Below are 21,523 nucleotides of genomic sequence, written 5' to 3'. Positions count from 1 at the left end.
GGAAGGGCGGGGTCGGACCGCGGGGAGGCGGGGCGAGCGGCAGGGCTGCTGGGAGGGGCGGGGCCTCGGGGAGGAGGCGCTAGCGGCCGCTGGTGGCCTCCCCGCGGGACTCCAAATGAGGGGCGGGGTCTCAGGGACTTGCTGTCCGCAGGCTCCTGGGAGGACAAGGTCAGGCCCTCGCTTAGCCGGAAGGGCCACCCACCCACCAACCAACCAACCCCCCCCCACACACACACGCAACTGAGGAGATGCAGAGGTGAGTTAGCTTGATTGCGGTGATTACGTCACAGTATATACGTAAATGAAAACATCAGGTGGTGCCCCTTAAATATATACGTTTTATTTGTCGACTATACCTAATAAAGATAAGAGGGGGAAGAAAACAACAGAAGGTCTGACAGAGCCCAGAGAATGTTCAGTCCCTGTCTGTGGTACCTTCCTCTCCACTCGCCTCCATGTCCTCATCTGCAGTCGGTGTTTGAGACTCCCATCTCCAGTGGTGATGGAATAACGGGGCCAGATTGATCTTCCTGTCTTAACTACAAAACTGGGCAAAATATAGGAAATAACTTACAGACAGGGAAGGACAAGCCTCCAGGTTTCCCAGCTCTCTGCCTGAAAAGAGTTTCCAGGCCACAGCGCAGCTAGAGGGAACCCCGCCATCTTCCTGAACTGGGGAGACAGAATTCAGAGTTCAAGAGTGTGAAGGTGGCTAAAGAGGAAGGAGCTACACAGAGAGAACTTTTGAGATCTGCAGAGAGTGCGCAGGACTTGAAGGCGGAGTACTGATCTGTAGTACTTACTCGGTCACTCGGTAGTGAGGCTACTCAGGACCAAGGAAGACCCCGCCATGAAAGAATAAGCAGAAAAATCCTTGAGCTCTTACAGGACTGAGAATTGTTTATGTTCCCACCAGCCAGAACAAAAGGACCTTATAATATAGGGCATCGTGGGGGCGCCTGGGGGGCTGAGTCGGTTAAACAACCGACTCTAGATTTCAGCTCAGGTCCTGATCTTATGATTCGTGAGTTCGAGCCCCACATCTGAGCCGACAGCACGGAGCCTGCTTGGGATTCTTTGTCTCCCTCTCTCTCTCTCTCTCCCCCTCTCCCATTCTCTCTCAAAAATAAACAAACACTTAAAGTATATAATATGGGGCATTGTGCAGTGTCCTCAGAAGCATATTGCCTCAAAAGTGGGGTCACATTAGCCTGGGGCTAGTGGCAGCTCTGGGCCTGCCTTAAGGATGCCTAACAGCAACCCTCAGAAAGATCTAATCAATTCCACGTAAATCCTCTGTGCCCCAGAACATAAACCCCAAATATTTAAAGGAATACAACAAAGTCCAGCACTTTAAAAAGTGTAATCCAGAATGTCCAGAGCCAATAAAAAGGTTTCTTCAGGGATATGCTCACTTCAAAAACTTACAAGGCATTTGCTCTGTTTGCTTCTACCCGGTCCATGTGCCAAGAGCCACAACCTGAGTTCTTTTCCAGATGGGGTCCTTAACCTGTTTCATAACTTAGGGACGTCCTTGCCCCTGAGCGCCTCTGTTCTCAATTTAGTTCCTTGAAAACCACATGGAACAATTGGGTAAGACTGAGAGATCTTCGTTGGCCTGAGATGTCTTAATGAGAGGCCTTGACACAAGGCCAACAGGTCTTGCCTCTTGCCATTTATGCCACTGAAGCAGTTGGTTTTTCAAAATCTATAGGGTCCCCGAGTTTCTAGACTCTTCATTCCCTTCTTCTGCTTCCAAACCAGTATATTCTGGTCTGAGCTCCTCTCTGTCTAGTAATACCCAGCTAAACAAGCCAGACGCAGCCGCCTCAGACATTCCGGCTCATTCCGACCACCTGCTCTAGAAGTACTGGTGCCATCGGAACAGTGTCTGCCTGTCAGGTCACCACAGCGACAGTCCGAGCATGGTTTTGCCAAATAACAGAGGATACTCCCGCTGGTCAGCCAGTGACATCAGTTCTTAACCCCCTGCTATGCACCTGCGACACCAATGCCTATGTTTTAGGTGTTTATTTTACACAGCACTCCACTCCAAGGGACTCGTTTCTGCATTAGTCAGGATATGTTAAACTCGTTTAGTAAACAGATCCAAAATGCAATACCTTGAAAGCTGTAGAAATGTATTTACAACTTACCCAACAGTCCAGGGACATGTAGGTGAGAACGTTCAAGACCTAAGGGGCCAGGGTGGGGAGGAGGGGGCTCTGCTCCACATAGTTACTAAAGGGTCCAGGATGCCACCTTCAACGCACGGTTGCCAAGGATGCTTGCAGTGTCACCCCGCAAGCCATCCAGGAAAGAAAGCGAGGAGGTGTCATGGGTCAGGCATTGGGAAGGGGCTCATATCACTTCTCTTCCCATACAGGCGGGCAGAGCTTCGCTGCCTGGCCACAGCCAGCAGCGGCTTCTAGTTATCTAGGAGAGCAATGTGTGGATTGGGGGAGACAGCTGTCCATCACCAGCACAGGGTCCTATCAGCCAGGGTTCCCTGAGAAGCAGAATCAATAGGAGAGAGAGACAGAGAGAAGAGACCGAGACAGAGACGGGAGATTTTCAGGAATTGGCTTACACAGTTCTGGAGGCTGGCACGTCTGAAACTCGCAGGTCAGGCAGGCAGGCAGGAAATTCAGGTAAGAGTTGATGCTGCAGGGCGCCCGGGTGGCTCAGTTGGTTAAGCATCTGACTTTGGCTCAGGTCATGATCTCATGGTTCGTGAGTTGAAGTCCCTCATCAGGTGAGCTCCAGCCCCACTTGAGGTGAACATGAGCCCACTTCTCTCTCTTTCTCTCCTCTCTCTCTGCCCTTTGTGGGGTTCTCTCTCTCTCTCTCCCTCTCTCTGCTCCTCACCACTCGCCCCCCCCCCCCCCGCTCTCTCAAAACAAAAACAAAAGAGTTGATATTGCAGCCTTGAACCCAAATTCTGCAGGGCAGAAAGCTGAAAACTGGGGGAAGGATTTCTATGTTATGCTCTTGAGGGACATTCCTTCTTTTTTTTTTTTAACTAGTTGTTACTTAACCTTCTAATTTCTGTATAAGTCTAATTACATGAAATAGAAGTTGGGGTTTTGATTTTTTACTTTGCTTTTCTGTTTGGAGTGTAATTGTAACTACTGTAGTGTAAATGATGGAAAATAATTGCATATGTTAAAAAAATAAGTAAATAAACAGAAAAAAAAGAAAAAAAAGAAAATGTTTTTTATTTATTTTTGAAAGGCAGAGAGAGACAGTGTGAGCAGGGGAGGGTCAGAGACAGAGGGAGACACAGAATCCAAAGCAGGCTCCAGGCTCTGAGCTGTCAGCACAGAGCCCAATGCGGGGCTCAAACCCACAAACGGTGAGATTATGACCTGAGCTGAAGCAGGATGCTTCACTGACTGAGCCACCCAGGCGCCCTGAGGGACATTTCTTTTTATCTGGGAAACCTCAGTCTGCTTTTAAGGCAGACAGCTTTGGTGACGCTCCCTTCAGATTATGGAGGATCATCTGCTTTCCTCAAAGTCTATGGACTGTAAATGTTTATCACACCACAAAATATCTCCACGGCAATTTCTAGAGTGGTGTTTGACCCTACCAGGGGGCACCATAGCCCAGCCATGCTATGACCCAAACCATCACTGACGTACAAGTAGTAACAGTGGTGATTTTGGAGTAGGCAGTAAAGGAAGGGAGAGGGGCATAGATTTTTGCTATTTTTATCTCTTTATAAATATTTGATTTGGGGGCCACCCGGTGGCTCAGTTGGTTAAGCATCTGACTCTTGATTTCAGCTCAGGTCATGATCTCATGAATTCAAGCCTTGCATCAGACTCCACGCTGACAGTGCAGAGCCTGCTTGGAGTTCTCTCTCTCCCTCTCTCTCTCTGCCCCTTGCATGCTTACACACACTCTCTCTCAAAACAAACTTTAGTATATATATACATACACATACTATATATATGTCTGTATATATATATGTTTGATTTTTGGCCATGTGCATATATTACTTTTTTTAAATGTCAGTATCGGCACACAGTGTTGCATTAGTTTCAGGTGCACAGTGGTGTGTAACGTGTAGACACGTCTATACATCATGCTGTGCTCACAAGTGTAGCTACCATCGGTCACCACACCGCACTATCGCAACACCATTGACTGTGTTCCCTGTGCCGTACCTTTCACCCCCAGTAGCTTCTTCCTTCCATAATCAGAAGCCTGTACCTCTCGCTCCCTTCGCCCGTGTTGTCCAGTCCCTACCCGCTCCCCTCGGACAACCAGCAGATCCGTGTCTATACTTACGGATCTGTTTCTGCTTTTGTTTTGTTCTTTAGAGTTCACGTACAAGGGAGATCATACTATATTTGTCTTTGATCCAGAGAAACCTTATTTTTTATGAATTGTCATACATTTTATAAATGCTTAATTGTTATTGTTCAGAAAGGAGATAAAATGTTATAGACTGATGATCTAAGTCTGAAAAGAAGGTAGACCTTCTTTGGGGAAAGAATGGGGCGATGCGTGGCTAAGGGCACGTCAACCCGGCCTCCTGGGCCTCGGAGAGGAGAGGCAGGGAAGCGGCAGCCTCTGGGCAGGAGGGGTGTGAATTACCATGTGGCATCGGAGAAATGTATGCCATTATATTTCCGTCGTGGAGAAGTCGGGTATTTAGGTAAAGTGGCCCTCTCTGATAAAATTGAGGATGCAGCAAAGCATCGGGGAAGAACAGGGTCAGCAGAGGATCCGTCAGAGAGAATTATGCAGCAGGAAGGTGACAGAAAGGGGGAAGGGTTAGGGAGACGTGCACAGGAAGAAAGACACTGAGGTGACCAGCAGGCTGACGGGGACCCTCTTGGGTCCACTGCTCTCTTTCTCTCCTATTTTTAAGGCTGGTTGTCATGTCAAGGGAGGAACAAACTTTTCTATAGTTTTCTTTTTTTTTTCATGGAAGGATATTAAAAGGCTTGAGGGGCGACAGCAGGAGGCTCTAGTGATGGAAATACATAACATACTGCCGTGCATCTGTGAGGTCTCTGTATGATGCTCAACCAATCCTCTCAGTGTGTGTGGTCAGTTCTCACTGCCTCCCTTTCCCTGGGAGGGGGAGGGGCGGGGGGTGCTGGTGGCAGGTGGCTCCAAGAACAAAGCAGTCATTCCCTAAACGCGCAGGCAGAGCCCACTGCCGTCACTAGGTGGCACACGCACTTAAGCAGGAGGTTGGGTGGCGGTAAGCAAAACAAGTTAGAAAAGTAGAAAAAGCAAACCCATATGACAAAAAAGGAATTCAAGAATGTGTTAACGGAGTCAAATAGCTATTACCATTTTTAAAATCTTGACCACCAAGCTGCTTTATCCTGTGCCCCAAAACTCGAAGGCTTGGTGGACATTTGTCATGGTAGAAACATCCCTACACCAGGTGGCAGCAAACAGCAAGATACAAAGAGGCTGTCAGCCGGGCAAGGACCTGATCGCCCCCACAGGCAGCCCAGGTCTACCTTGAACATCATCTACGTCATCATCCAGACTGCTTACTATGAGTGACCTACACAAAAGCCGTTCCTCCGTTATCCCAGACTCGCAGAGCCCCAATGTTGCTCCAGCATCCAGCTCACATCCTAGGGCCAGTCGCGAGTAGACAGGACCAACCAGGATTGTCTTATTCCCCTTGGCATTGGTGGGTTTGGGGCTGCACATGTGACCCAGATCCAACCAGCGAGCACTGGAGACGCATCTTCCAGGAAAAGACTTCCAGCTCTTAAAAGTGTTAACTTCTGTTGGTTAAGCCATTCGGTTTGTATTATTTTATAAGGTTTTTTTTTATGTTTTTTATTTATTTTTTGAGAGACAGAGAGACAGCGTGAGCAGGGGAGGGTCAGAGAGAGAGAGAGAGAGAGAGATACAGAATCCGAAGCAGGCTCCAGACTCTGAGCTAGCTGTCAGCACAGAGCCCGACGCGGGGCTCGAACCCACAAACCATGAGATCATGACCTGACCCGAAGCCGGACGCTCAACTGACTGAGCCACCCAGGCGCCCCTGTGTTATTTTATTATAGAAGCCCTAGTAAACTACCACAGGAAGGCAGCGGCAGAGTTTTGCGCAGAAGAGGTACACAATCTGGCTTCTTTTTAAAGGAATCACACATCGTGCCACATTACAAAAAGAGTGGAATCAAACGGACCAGTTGGGTGGTGATGTAATCGCCTGGGCGGGAGGTGACGGTGGGGCGGGTGGTCGTCCAGGGAGAGGCAATGAGAAAACCGAAGCTAAGAATAACACTGATCGATTGGATGTGGGGGGTGTGTTTAAGAACCAAGGGTGCCTGCATCTTGTAAACATTTTTAATGTTTATTTATTTTTGAGAGAGAGAGTGTGTGTGAGCAGGGGAGGGGCGGAGAGAGAAAGACACAGACTCTAAAGCAGGTTCCGGGTTATGAGCTGTCAGCACAGAGCCCGACATGTGGCTTGAACTCACGAACTGTGAGGTCATGATCTGAGCCAAAGTCAGAGGCTTAACCAACCCAACCACCCAGGTGCCCCGGGGTACCTGTATCTTAAGGTTACTCATCTTCACCTTATGGAGCCTCCCTCTCTCCCGAGTATTCTTGGTTTTTTGTGGGTTTTTTTTTTGTTGTTGTTGTTAATATCTCTGTGTCTATTTTTCCTTTAAATGATAATGTTCCCCAGAATTTGGTCTTCTTCTCCACAATCGATAGATTCTCCTTATAGGTCACAATCTATAGATTCTCTATAATTCTATAAGGAGAATCTATAGCCTTCAACTTTCACGGGCATTTGGTGACTCCCAAGTCCCTAACTCCATCTTTGATTTCCCTCCTGAAAGCCAGAAACCTAGATCCAAACCCCGTTAGGCATTCCCACCTAGCTATCCCATGAGTGTCTTTCATTGCCTCTAAAGTTGAACTCATTTTTTCCCCTTAAGTGTGTTGCTCTTACTATATTCTCTTCGGTGTACCTGGGAAGTTCAAATGTGGCTTCAGTTTTAGGCAGTTAGGCCTAGGGGCTCAATCATGTGGTCAGAGTCCCCCTCCCCCCACCTCTGCTCTACTGCTGTGTTTATTGGATTCATTGTCTGGTTCTCTACATTCATCAGAAAGGATGGCGAATGCTTCAAGTGTACAAGCTTGGAGCTCATGATCCAGAAGAATGAGAGGTCTTCCCTTTCCTTTGATCCACCTATCAAATACCAGAGTAGTTCCTTATTGGTTTTGTTTGACCCATATGCCCAGTCTGGAGCCCAATCACTGGGGCCGGGAGGATAGGGTCCTCTGATTGGCTAGCCTTGGTTATATGCCCATCTTCAAGGAACAACGTTTCAGACACAACCCACCACAGGGAGGAGGGGAGGTATGGCTCCCTACAGGAATCTGTTATCAAAAGGAGTGCTGGGTTAGTCAATTACAGCAGCCATGTCCACCAGGCACGCTGCCATATTCCCAGCGAGTCATGGGAATCACTTAGAATGATTTTTGTAATCGGATGTTCACTTGTCTGACCATTTGTTTGATGTCCACTTCCCTCACCAGCCTGGAACTCATGAAAATGTAACTGTATATATTTAGTGACCACAGCATCCCCTGTTACACTCTAGGGGCTCAGTAAATATCTGATGAATGGTTGTTCTCGTAACCCATCCAGAGGCTTGCCTTTTCTAATCTATCCCCACCCTGTCACCCAACTGATCTTAAAAATGTAAATCTGCTTATGTTACTTCTCTGCTTTGCGATCACAGGCTTCTTGGAGATTTCAAACTAAATCCCTTAGCTTATCATGAATAGGTGTCATCGCTTGTCAATTCTGTTTTTATCCCGAATGCTCGTCATCTTTAACTGTCTACCGTTCCTGGCCTGCTTACTTTCTTGTCCATTATTCTGTCTCCAGTGCTTTTCTTCCAACCTTTTCTCCGCCAACTCCAATAAATCCTTCATGATTCGGCTCCTATCACCTGTTTCAGAAACGGTTCCTGGGTTCTGTCGGGCATCCTCCTATGCTCCTAAACCACGTAATGTTCCTCTCTCCTGCTTACCATGCTCTGCTGCTCCGTCTGTATTCTCAGCCCTTAAAGGTAAGGGTTTTTATTTTACTAATGTTTTCTGACTTGTACCCAAAATCCTCCCCCAAAACAATCGATGGTTTCTTTCTTTCTGTGTAGCTGCCTCCATTGCAATATACATCACAATCTTTAATGTTACTCATCCTCCTAGAAGACAGCATGTATTATTAATCCCTGTACCCAGTCTGGTGCTATTCAGCTGCTCTGACTTGACTAAAAAGTCAGTTACAGAGTGGAATCACAAAAGAAAGTATCATATATACTTAAGATACTTTTTAACTTGAAACGTACAAATAAATACCAATTTGTTTCTTTTTTAAAGTTTTTTTGTTTGTGTTTTGTTTTGACAGAGAGACAAGGCACAAGCAGGGGAGGGGCAGAAAGAGGGAGACACGGAATTCGAAGCAGGCTCCCGGCTCCCAGCTGTCAGCCCAGCCGCTCGAACTCACAAACCATGAGATCACGACCTGAGCTGAAGTCAGATGCTCGATCGACTGAGCCACCCAGGAGCCCTGTGTGTGTGCCCACTTATTCCTGAGGAATGGCCAAGGCCTTTTCCTTGAGTATGAGTCTACTGTTTGGAACCCTACTGGTTTTGTTTCCTTGGTTTGTTTGTTCGGTTGGCTTTTTGGTGTTTTGATCACACCTGCCTTACTTATTCCAAAGAATCATGATCTTTATTTTGTTTTCCATGCATACTTTTTAAGTAGTAAGATAATGGAAGCAAGAGAAGCAAACTCAAAGCTTTTAAAAATTGGAAGAATTTAAACAGAATTTGTAATGATGAAAATTCCATGTTTTATGGTGGATGCTTTCCTCAGGTAGAATGTTCTTAAGCTCCACGCCCAACACAGCACTTGACCTCATGACCCCGAGACCAAGATTGGAGCTCAGGAGTCATCCAAGGCGGCCGCCTAAGAGATGTTTTAAAGCCAAAATGTGAAACCTCTGTTTTGGTTCCAGTTTTGGTTTCTTTAATGTGGAATATGAACTGAAACACTTAGAAAGGATATAAAAGGACTGCATCTTTCTAAATTTTTGTTCCTTTTTTCTTTTTTTTTTTAATGTTTTATTTATTTTTGATACAGAGAGAGACAGAGCATGAGAGTGGGAGGCCCAGAGAGAGAAGGAGACACAGAACCGGAAACAGGCTCCAGGCTCTGAGCCAGCGGTTAGCACAGAGCCTGATGCGGGGCTCGAACCCACAAAGGTGAGATCTGACCTGAGCCGAAGTCAGAGGCTTAACCGACTGAGCCACCCAGGCGCCCCTGTTCCTTTTTTCAATCCCTGTTATTTCACCCACAAATAAGTCAGAACAATTATTTTTAGCAACTTTTATTGAGTCATTCCAAACCATTCAGTTTTCACAGATGCAATTGTTTTTGCATTCATATTTCATTAATTTGCATATTTCATCAATTTATATTAGTGAAATGATCAAAACAAGTAAGAGTCTACAATGTGCCGGTGGGAGCTGAGATGGGTAAGCCCTGCTGAGGGCATTCGGTGTGCTGTGGGCATCAGTCACCATGCTCTGGACAAGAGGACATTGGATAGGGAGTTTTGAATGGAGTATTAGCCCCATTTTCCAGATGAGGCAATCAAGGCTTTCTTTAGAAAGTTCAGACATTTGCCCATTTTTAATAAGTGATTCATACACGAAAATCTCAAGTAGCGATACAGGGAAGGGAAACAGGTGAACCATAGAAAGGTCAAAGAAAACTTTATGAGGAGGTAATGCTTGAGTGGAGTCCAGATGGTAATAGGAGATGTAGAGGAGAATATTCTAGGCAGAGAAAACAAAGGTAATAAAGTACAAGACGATCGTGAAAATCAAAGAATGTTCCAAAGAAATCTGCTTGACCGGAGCCTAGGGATGTTGGGGTGTGGGTGGGGGGTGCCATCCCCACTACTGGCTTACATGCAATGGTGTCCAGCCATATTCTCTCCCTGCCCACTTTCCATGCATGTAGGGGCTTGTGAGTGGGGTTACAGCCATAAAAGAAGTATGATGATGGGCATTCGGTGCCCCTCTCTATGTAGGTTAAATATGCTTTTTTGGGCTAGCCTAGAAACCTATTAAAACATGAGATGCCGTTTTATATTATAAGGTAAAATTAAAGAGCATGCCCTAAAAATTGAAAATAAAATCAAACAAATGAATACAAATGTACATAAACTCAAAGAAATTATTCCATGTAACTTGAATTCTCAGTAAATTCGCTTTGCACCCAGAGTGGGGTGTAGCTTAAAGAATTCCATCCTTATGAAATAAACATAAGGGACTCTCTACAATAGAGAATAAACTGAGAGTTGAAGGAGGGAGGGAGGTGGTGGATGGGCACTTAGGGGTTGTGATGAACTCTGGGTGTTATATGTAAGTGATGAATCATTGAATTCTACTCCTGAAAACAACAGACTATATGTTAACTAACTAGAATTGAAATAAAAATGTTAAAAGGAAAAAAAGAATTCCACCCTTACAAAAAAAAAAAAAAAAAGGTTAAAGTATTTCCAAGAAACACTGGGAATAAGATTAGTATTGATATCTGAGACTTTGGGTGGATATTATGGGATTATGCTAGTGAATAATTATGTGATCTATCATTTCTGACACTGAAAACTGGAATTCTTAGGATGTGCATAAAAGAGACACAGATTAAAGAAATTAAGTAAAAACTACGAAGTCCTAAATTTAAATAAGGAATAAGGCATCAGTATAAACTCATGATGCGTTTTATCTTAATATGACAAAAAAAACAACCAAACTTATTGCCCATCTTAGTCCACACCAAAGGCCTAGAAACCGAGCAATGCAGGCTCAGTTCACATCCTTAGGGTTCCGATTACGGTCTCTAAACACCATTTCCCAGTAAAAAGAACCAGACCTCGTGGGCGAAAGAATTGCTGTCAGGTCAGGGAAGAAATGTAAGAAACATCTTGTCAGATCACTGAGCGAGGCCGCCACCGATGACAATTGGAGTCATGCTAAATGGACCCAGGAGCCAACTTAGAAAGCCTCTTCATTGGCTAAACATGGTATGATTTTGGCATCCACAAGAAAAATAATTACAGTGGATTAAAGTGAGTCAAGTATGTTTAAATCAGTAAACTGCTCAGCACGTGTGCGTGCGTGCGCACACACACACAAATTATTCACCATAGGATACTAGTGAACAACTCATTATTTTGGAAACTGGACAATCAACCTTTTATTCTGCCTTTCCTAAAAAAATGTACTACTCTGTATGTAACCAACTGGTAGATGGCGGGCAAGTTTCTATCCATAGAGGGTACTTCGTAACAAAATGAAGGGATACCAGAAACTAAAATATCACCATTTTCAATCCCTAATTAATCAATTAACGGATCGAAAGCTGCCAACATCACAAAAAGAGACAACGAACGAGCAGTAGGGAGGACAGGCATGCAGTCAGCAAAATCCCAACGGAGGGAAACTACGGGGTAAACAGCTCAGCTTCCTCAATAAATAAACTGCAGGGGAGGGGGGAACACTGGGAACTAAGACATGAGGTGACCCCGAGCCCTGAGCATCGGCATCACCGTGACGCTTGTTCCAAGTGCAAATTCTCATCCACCTTGGACGTAGAATCAGAAGCTCTGGGGCGGAGCCCAGCAGTCTGCGAATTTAATAAGCCTTGAAGTGGATTCCGATGCACTCAAGTTTGAAAACCCTACAACAGACCCAGGAAGTTTCCAGTGCTTATCAACCACTTACAATACGGTTATGTTATTTGGCTCTTGATTCGGAAGACTGTAAACAGTTTTGGCGTCTACAGACATCTTATACCAAGGAATTATTAATTTTTAGCTATGTACGATGATACTGAGATTTTACACATACGTGTGTGTGTGTGTGTGTGTGTGTGTGTGTGTGTACACATACATCCTTAAAAGCCCTGAAAATTTTATGGATAAAAGATAGGATGCTTAGGACTCGATTCAAAATTCTAGAGGAGGCAGGCAGGGGTAGAAATAAGATTGGCCAAGAGTTAATAATTGTTGAAGTTGAATAATGGGCATCTCAGAGTTCTTTATACTTTTTAAGACTTTTAAGATTTTTCCATTCTAAAAAGTTTAAAAACTCAAAGGAAAAAGTAAATTAAAAAGTGATAACTTAAGCAAATTAACCCCAAAAAAGAAGGTCTATGGCACTTTCACTTGTATTGAAGGGCAGTGTTGAAACACGCAAAACAACTAAGTATAAGTGTATTGAAAAAACCCCACCACATCCTGCGATGTGGCAAAATGACTTGATTTGGATGTAAGGGGATTCGGATGCTCGGCCCAACGATGCCACCATACGTCCCTGACCCTGCGGAGGATGACTTCCGTGGGAGAAGAGGGACCAGCCTGGTCAGGGGCACATGGGTACCTACACACATTTGCTTTCCAATCTCCCAGATGACAAGGTTTCTGAAAGCTCTCTGTTAACAAGTTCAGATTTACCCGCAGGTTTTGAAAGTTTACTGCTTTAGCAGCATTTTAGGGGTGCAACCTGGATAGACTAATGCAGGCATTAAACTGCTTGGTTTTTTTCCTAAACTAGAATAGGGACAAGTCGCCTCTACACGGGCGAATCGGCCCAATCATACATTTTGAGAGAGATTCAGAGGCTTCTCTGGCTTGAAATGTCGCCCCCAATGATTCAATGATGCCCTGAATCTATCATCCAGATCACTCGTCTTGAAAATTTTCAGGGCAAGTAATTAAAAAAAAAAACCTGTGAGGTTGCATCGCCTTTAACATATTCTTGAATTTACATTCCTGTGATGTGGTGGCTTTATTTCACTTCTCATACATCTCTTGTGCTCTTTCAGAACTACAGTGAAAAGATGCTACTCTCCTGCCTTTCTACTCTCTCTTATTCCCCCTCCTTCACGGAAGTACACTTTATGAAAATTTGGTCCAAAAAAATTTAACCTGCGGAGGTGGGTGGTAGAATGGACTACTGTATTCTCACTTTATAAAGGCATCGACTGAATCTTCAGGGTGGTTCCTTCGCCGTCTCTGCTTTATTCTGGAGAGCTCGTCATTTTTGTCATCATTGTTCTAATCATCGTTTTCTTCATGATCAGTCTTTTAATTATTATTTTGCTCAGAACAGTCCATAACATTCTGGCCATTAAGAAATCACCATTATCAGACAGCATTTCTGAGAAGAGTAACTTAGAAATACAGATTTCTGTTCCATTTCATCTGCTTTAGTGAGCTTTTTCCGTTTCCCACATTAAGGAAACAAGAACAAGAACAACAAAAACGTCCCCAACCTCAGCGCTCCTGAGCCCTAGCAGGAGACAGAGGAGCTGAGGGAAGAGAATCACCGCAACTTAGGGGAGGCACCGGAGAGCCCAGGCTTAACCTCAGGCGGCCTCCGTTCAAACCCTGACTCCGCCCCTCACGAACTGAGGACTGTTGAGCAAGTCACTTAACCTCTTCTGTCCCGGCTTCTTCAGCTGTTAAGTGGGGGTAAGGGAGCACCGGGATGGCTCAGGAAGTCGAGTGTCCCACTCAGGATTTTGGCTCAGGTCATGATCTCGCGGCTTGTGGGACCCAGTCCCGCGCTGGGCTCTGCACTGACAGCACGGAGCCTGCTTGGGATTCTTTCCACCCCCCACTGACCCCTCCCAGCCTTTCAAAAAAATGTTTAAAAAAATCAGGGTAAGAACAGTGATTACCCTATGGGGTTGTCTTGAAATAATTCATAATTAGATAATCTATAAAACACTGAAGTTTATCCATATATTTTATCGGTTTCTGTGTTGACCATTGTTGCTTATGTCCTACACCTTCCTCCTGGGGTTCTTTTTTTGTCCCGGAAATATATCTGTATCTATATATTAAGTGTGTAAGCTCTACACATGACGTGCGGCTTGAACGCTCACCACAAGGTCGAGAGTCATATGCGCTACTGACTGAGCCAGCCAGACACCCCCAAAACATATCCTTCAATAATTTAATTTTCTTGGATTTTGTAGCTCAGACAATACTACCTCCCAGTTTTGCCTCCAATCTTTGGGTTTAGCCTTATATAACATTCTAGGCTGATTAGTTTCCTCAGTTTGGAAGATATTATCCCACTGTCTTCTGGGTTTGATGCCACTGGAGAGTTCGCTATCGGTTTAACAGTTGCTACTTTGCAAGTAAACTGTCTTCTCACTGGTTGGATACGTGCATCTAAGGAGACTACTGGTGAGTGGCCAGGCTTACCCCTCCCTACGAGATTTCCAGTTCCGTGGACTGTGCAGGGGATGATCACGGTAAAAACGTCCTCTCCTCCTTTACAAAGGACCATGGCAGGAACTAATGGCTCTTGTGACCAAAAGGAAGCTCTGCAAGACAGCCTCCGGGGGACGAAGAGCGCCCTCCCCCGGATCCAGAAGGCGGCACGACAAAGTAGTACATTTAAAAATGTTAGTTTAGCCCCTCCTGGCTAATGTTGACGTTCAGATCACTAAAAACATGACTCTAGGAATATGGTACAAAACAGATCTCTGCTCGTAGATGGAACAGCTAACATTTTGGCCTCTTTATTGATTTCAGGCCATATATTTGGCTTAGGGAGAAATGCACAACACATAGTTCCAATGAAGAGTAATGCAAACTAGCTTTTTCTTCGCGATCTCTAAATGCTTTGGGGGGACAATGTCCAGGGTACACGGCGCACACACGGACCCAAGAGTCAGTCCCACAGGAAGTGTTCGTGTGAGCCAAACAACGAAGATGCCACTCATTTCTTATTACATAGATATCACTTGAACTTATCTAATCAACAAACTTTTTTTTTTTAATTACCCTGTGACTGAAAGTATTATCATGTTTGGCAGGTGCCATTCTCTTTAGAATTGTATCCAAAAAGTCTAGCAATAACTCCGAATTAGAGGGGGGCCCAAGTGCTAAGTCTGTGGACGGCTCTTGTACAAAACAGTCGCCAGTCTAATGTGAATGTTGAAAAAGATGGGAATTGTAGGGTTCTTCTTGATTTCAAGAGAACTTCCCAGAAGGAGGCGGAGGACCCAGAAATCCACCTGCCTGCTTGGTGGCCGCTCGTGAAGGGGCAAGACCGAGGATCTTCTGGATGTTCTGTGAAGAAAACAGAATTAAACTGGGTTTGAATATGAGACACAGAGAAGAGTATTGTACATGCATCGCGTCTGAAGAGAAACCAAATAAACGAAAAGTACCACAATGACCTAAAATAGGACAAGGATTACTGTGTTAATTTTTAAGGCCTGCAACATGAAGGGAGATCACAGAACAGTAAAAGTGCGGTCCTACCGGGACCTCGGTCTACAGCCAAAGAGTGGATTTTTTCAAGCGAAGAATCATTGAAAGACGTAATCTTTTCTTTCAGCATGAACCATTCAGAGTATGTTCGTTTGCTGTTTCTTGTAGCAAGGCCTTTTCTTTGCATGCAAATCGTCGGCTGGAGTTAGTCACTACTGCACCGGCTGAAGCCGAGACCGAGAGGTTCAATTTCAGTTTTCCCAAAGTGATAAGGGCACTGAGGTCCCTGCGAAGCAATCTGAGGCCAGAGTCCTCCTAGACCGCCTGCGCCTCTCTTCGTCTTCTCCACATGTCTCCTCGCGTCAGATGCAACAGTGTTTGTAATTCACCTTCATTAAGCGAGTTCTCATAAAACTATTTTTATACTCACATTTTACAAGTTACCATAACATTCAATTAAACTACATAAATACAGTGACAAGTAAAGCCAGCAAAAACAGTTTGGGATAAATACAGGCTCTGAAAACGCAACGGCCCGGCCGGCAGGAGCAGCCAGGTGCGGGCGTGCTAGAGCGCAGCCCGAGCGGGGCTGTGACGTGGGGGTCACGCGCTATGCTTCAGAGGGAAGCGAGAGCGTGTGTGACGTGAGAAGGTCAGGTGTTAAGATTTTGTATGGCATTTTGAAGACAGAAAAACCTTAAAGATCGTCTCAGTTTTCCTGCTCAGGTCTCTCATTTTGTATTTGAGGAATTCCAATGAAAACTCCAAAAGCTATGGTGGTTTGTCCAAAATTATGAAGCTGAATGAAGAGCAGAGTTAGGATTAAAACCCACATGTTTTGATTCTTAATCGAATAGATTCTCTTACACAGAACATCCTACACTAAACATCCTAGTCTTCAGAACAAACTCTACCCACTGGCAGGCGGGTCAGCATGTGGACATCCACGTACTCAATAGCCATCGAGGACCTACTGTCCAGAAGGCACGATGAGGATACCCATCAACTGTGAGATCATGACCTGAGCCAAAATCAAGAGTCGGACGCTTAATCGACTGGGCCACCCAGGTGTGCCTGATGCCCTTGAAATTACAGGTTAACTGTAATTTACAGAAGGTGACTGACAGGAAAGTAGGAAATATTTTGAAGCATAGACTGTTGACAGTCTCATTTATGAAATGAAAACATATAAATGACACAAGTCCACGGCTCTAGATGGGGAACAGCGCAAACAGCAACAAGTACGTGAGAACGGAGGCACTTTAGTGGTCAATGCTGAAGTTCATGGAGATTCGGGCAGCTCTATGCTTTGTTCTCCTTGTGGCTCTGGCCACAGGCTTCCTTGGGGAACACTAAATTAGGGTTATCACTGTTACATTACTCAATTATTTGTATTTTAATGTGAATGCTCTGTATTTACTGGATGTAATCTTATCCTTTAGTGACCCTCTTTTTAAAAAAAAATTTAATGTTTATTTTTGAGAGAGAGACAGAGCATGAGCAGGGGAGCGGCAGAGAGGGAGTCACAGAATCCCAATCAGGTCCCAGGTTCTGAGCTGTCAGCACAGAGCCCAATGTGGGGCTTGAACCCACGAACCACAAGATAATGACCTGAGTTAAAGTGGGAAGCTTAACCCACTGAGCCATCCAGGCACCCCTCCTTTAATGAACTTTAAAATAATCTGTTTAAATTCCTATAGTCTCACAAATGAACCCAGGTCTTATCAGAGTTTTTCTTAGATAAAAATTTCCCTGCCTCCTGATCTGTGAAGTATTTTCCCAGATGACACATGTAGGAACTAAGTGATCGTCTCACAACACAAATGACCCAGGAAAAAGGGTAGAGGTCACGGTTCTCTCCACAGTAGTGATAACATCCAACCCTTTTATGCACTTTAAAGTTTAAAAACACGGGGGGCGCCTGGTGGCTCAGCCATTTAAGTGTTCTACTTTTGATTTCGGCTCAGGTCATGATCTCATGGTTTTGTGAGTTTCAGTCCTACATCGGGCTCTGCACACAGACTATGCAAAGCCTGCTTGGGATTCTCCCTCTCTCCACCTGCCCTCTACTCAAGCTCTGTCTCTCTCCAAAAAAAATATATATATATATATTTATTTTTTTGCAAATAGTTCTAAGGACTAGAAACCAATCCTTAGTTATCCTTGCTTTGGAGATAAGAAAGCTGAAGGGACACCTGGGTGGATCCGTTGGTTAGATGTCCGACTTCGGCTCAGGTCATGATCTTGCAGTTATGGGTTCCAGCCCCGCGTCAAGCTCTGTGCTTACATCTAGCTCAGAGCCTGGAGCCTGTCTTTTGATTCTGTGTCTCCCTCTCTCTCTGACCCTCCCCTGCTCATGCTCTCTCTCTCTCTCTCTCTCGCTCTCTCTCTCTCTCAAAAATAAATTTAAGGGGCGCCTGGGTGGCTCAGTCGGTTAAGCATCCGGCTTCTGGCTTCAGCTCAGGTCATGATCTCACCATTTATGGGTTCAAGCCCCGCGTCGGGCTCTGTGCTGACAGCTAGCTCAGAGCCTGGAGCCTGCTCCGGATTCTGTGTCTCCCTCTCTCTCTGCCCCTCCCCTGCTCATGCTGTCTCTCTCTGTCTCTCAAAAATAAAAACATAAAAAAAATTTTTTTAAATCAATTTAAAAAAACATTAAAAAGAAGAAAGCTGAAGCAGAGAGATGTTACAAGTCAGGACATGAACTGACACGTAGCTCAAAGTACAGTCTTCCTCTATTAGACCACTCTTGAGATCGTTTTCTCAGTAATAAATCTTGTAGCAGGTCTGGCGGCTCTGGGAAAGGAACACCAAGATGGCCGACGGACCACCATTTTGGAACTTTCAGCCCAAAGCCGGCTTCCTGGAAAACTCGTCCTCTGCTCTGGCCTCATCTCTTCACCTTATAAGGAGGTCTTCTGCTCCTGGACACCCCCCCCTCCCCGGAACTATTGCCCTATGTAAGGCCCTGCTTTGTCCCCTGGGGCGACTTCCCTGGCCCATTCTGTCCGGACCAGGAAACCTCCTCCAAGAACACTCCCCAATAAAGGCCTTTTACATTTATTTCTGACCTCAGTTTTCTGCATCGTCTCTGTGACTTGCCTGGCCTGTCACAGAACCTTGCCCGAGAGCTCTTTAATAAAGGGTGCTCTGGTCTCTTCCCGGTCTCTCTGTTTTGTGACTTTCTCACTCCGCCGATTTAACCTTACACGGCCTATAAAAATATTCTCAGTTATAAAGACTACGTATGAACACAAGTATGTTACATTGGTAGATAAATGAAAGCACATAAATTCTGGGGCGCCGGGGTATATCAGTTGGTTAAGCATCTGACCCTTGACTTCGGCTCTGGTCATGATCTCACTGTTCATGAGATCGAGTCCCATGTTGGGCTCACAGAACCTGCTTGGGATTCTCCCTCCCTCTCTCTGCTCCTCCCGTGCCTTCTATCAAAATAAACAAACTTCAAAAAAAAGCACATCAATTCAAACCCATAGAATGTATACACTAAAGTGAGCCCCACTGTAAATTACGGGCTTTGGGTGACAAGGAAGTGTTGCTGTGGGTTCACTGACGGGAACAAAGGTACCAGTCTGGCGCTGGGGGGGTGACCCTGGGGGAGACTGTACACATGTGGGGGCAGTGACTGTATGAAGTCCCTGTACCTTCCGTTCAATTCTGCTGTGAACCTAAACTGCTCTAAAAGAGTCTATAAAAAATGTATGTAAAGACTATAAAAATATATGGACACATAATAGTTTATAAACCCCTTTCTCATTCCTTGCCTCCAACTTTTTGAAACACTGCCAAACAGGAAAACTTAGAATAAAGATGCGCACGTCTGCAGCTCTGTCTCACGGTGCCAGGCACGGCCCTCCTTCGGTCCCCCAACCTCCCAGTGCGGTGGGCTTATTATGCTCCCGGGCAGACAAAGAAAAGATTCGACTGCCAGGCCGGGACTCAGCAAGTGCCTACGGAGTGCGACACCGTGGAGCGGACACTTTTCTACATATTCTTTCTCTCTTTCAACAACCTCATCCAGGGATGCCTGGGTGGCTCAGCTGGTTAAGCCTCCGACTTCGGCTCAGGTCAGATCTCACGTTCGTGGGTTCGAGCCCCGCGTCAGGCTCTGTGCTGACAGCTAGCTCAGAGCCTGGAGCCTGCTTCCTGTTCTGTGTCTCCTTCTCTCTCTGCCCCTCCCCCTCTCATGCTCTGTCTCTCTCTGTATCAAAATAAATAAAACATTAAAAAAAAAGTTTTCAAAACCTCATCCATTTATCTTGCCCTATTTTCCTATAATCTCTTTTCTTTTCTTTTCTTTTTTTGTTAAGTGGGGCTTGAACTCATGACCCCAAGATCAAGAGTCGGATGCTCTACTGACTGAGCAGGCAGGCACCCCTTTCCTATAATCTATCAATTCTCTCATTTTTCGGACTTTCTGAATTAGTAAGATTGAGTTTAGAAATAATCATTTTGCTAAAAGACTAAAGTTTTCATATATTATGAAGATGATATGGAAGAACACTAACACACATGCAGAGTGTAGTACGATTTGGTAAGGTAAAGAGAACTATAACACCCTGATTTTGAATTTCTGTCCAGTCCTGTGTAATAAATAGGGTAACCACGGAGCAGCGTATGTCAGAAGGGAAAAACAAAGGAAAAACATCTTCCCATAATCATGCCTTTTACTGGCAGGAAACCCAGAAAAATACCATTACAGGATTTGCATTCCTTTCTCTTTGCGAAGGATAAGAACAGTGATCAAGAGAGGTAGTTGTTGGTTGCTAACCGGATTATTTTGGGAAGACCCAGGTCACTAGCCATAAACACATTCAGCTAAATGTTATTTCTTAGTCATTTAGCTAAAATAACTCAGCCATGGCAATCCTTAGTTTATTCTTTGTTAGTTTCTCAAGCAAACAGCCTTCACTTCCAATTGATTATAATTTCTCATCAGGTTCCCAGAACATATTCTTCACTATACCCACAGAGCTTTGTGAAAATCCCATCACCTCAAATGCCCACCCGGCAGCCCCAGGGTTTTCATTTCGTATCTAAACAAGCTGTTGGGGGGTGCCTGGGTGGCTCGGTTGGTAAAGCGGTTAAGGTTAAGTGTCTAACTCTTGATTTCAGCTCAGGTCATGATTTCACAGGTTCGTGAGTTCAAGCCCCTAATCAGGCTCCACACTGTCATTGCAGAGCCTGCTTGGGATTCTTTATCTGCTCCTCCCCTGTTCTCTCTCTCTCTCAAAATAAATAAATAGACTTAAATAAGGTATTTGGGAGAATGATGATGTAAAGATGAAATATTTACTGAAGAAAATGACAGTACACTGGTGTACCTGAAATACACTACTGGGTCAGCAGTCAGAAGACTTGAGTTCCAGGCAAAGAAACAATACGCAATGTCTTCCCACCTTATCAAATCTCAGCTGCCCTCTCCCCCTGAAAGAAGGGGGATGGCCAGATCAATCATGATCTACACTTTAAGCCAGAGAATCCTTTCTTTGAAGAAAATCTCATGGAAAAAAACCCCACTACAGAACACAGATAAAATACTGGTAGGGGCCTGAAGCCTCCTGCTGGACTTTTCTGGCTTCTCCACCAAGCACCTGCAAGGAGCCACGGTCCCCTGTGGCTCTAGCGTTCTAGAAAGTGACTATGCTGTCACAAACTATATTGCAGATTTCCACATATATCTTGCAACGTAGAAATCAAAATTCCGAAAGAAACATGAGCACAGCAAATCTGCACTATACAATGTCACTTCCTTTGAAATACCGAATGAATACTTTCTGTCCTAGGTTGTCTGAAGGCCTTGCTTGAGATAGAGGTCTTTTGTTTTTGAGGGGGTGGAGGTATGTCAGACGATCAAGTGACAATCCTAATCTCTCTCTCTCTTAACCATCTTCCCAATGAAAATTTTCCTGGATCTCTTGGTTAACCCTTTATTTGAGGAGCAGTCAAGGAGAATGTTCTGAGTTTTCGTTTAGTGCCGGAGACAAGATGTATGTTTATATGTCATGTATGTACGTATGTATTTTCAATCTTATAACGGATAGGGGGGTGCGGCTGGCACTGGGTGGGGTATCTAAAACTCAGAATTAAACGGAGGCCTTACTCATTTGAAAGCCAAAAGACAGGATTAGGACAACTACAGCAGCTAACAATATTAGTGAGAGAACCCTGGAAAACAGCTCACAGAG

At 44.9% G+C, this 21,523-nt stretch overlaps 1 protein-coding gene across 1 annotated transcript in view; it reads right to left on the bottom strand.

Annotated features, from left to right (window-relative positions):
• Positions 1 to 14,588: 14,588 nt before the first annotated feature.
• The window catches only part of TMCO1 (transmembrane and coiled-coil domains 1), a 40,390-nt gene continuing 33,455 nt past the window's right edge, over positions 14,589 to 21,523 (bottom strand). The window contains exon 7 of the mRNA XM_029935689.1: positions 14,589 to 15,170. Within this exon, the coding sequence (XP_029791549.1) occupies positions 15,072 to 15,170 (99 nt within the window). The 3' untranslated portion in view covers positions 14,589 to 15,071. The remainder of the gene's footprint in view (positions 15,171 to 21,523) is intronic.

This window comes from Suricata suricatta, chromosome 3 (assembly GCF_006229205.1).
Source record: "Suricata suricatta isolate VVHF042 chromosome 3, meerkat_22Aug2017_6uvM2_HiC, whole genome shotgun sequence".
NCBI lineage: Eukaryota > Metazoa > Chordata > Mammalia > Carnivora > Herpestidae > Suricata > Suricata suricatta.
The sequence above is the reverse complement of the archived record's forward strand: the minus strand, read 5'-3'. Positions and strand labels throughout refer to the sequence as shown.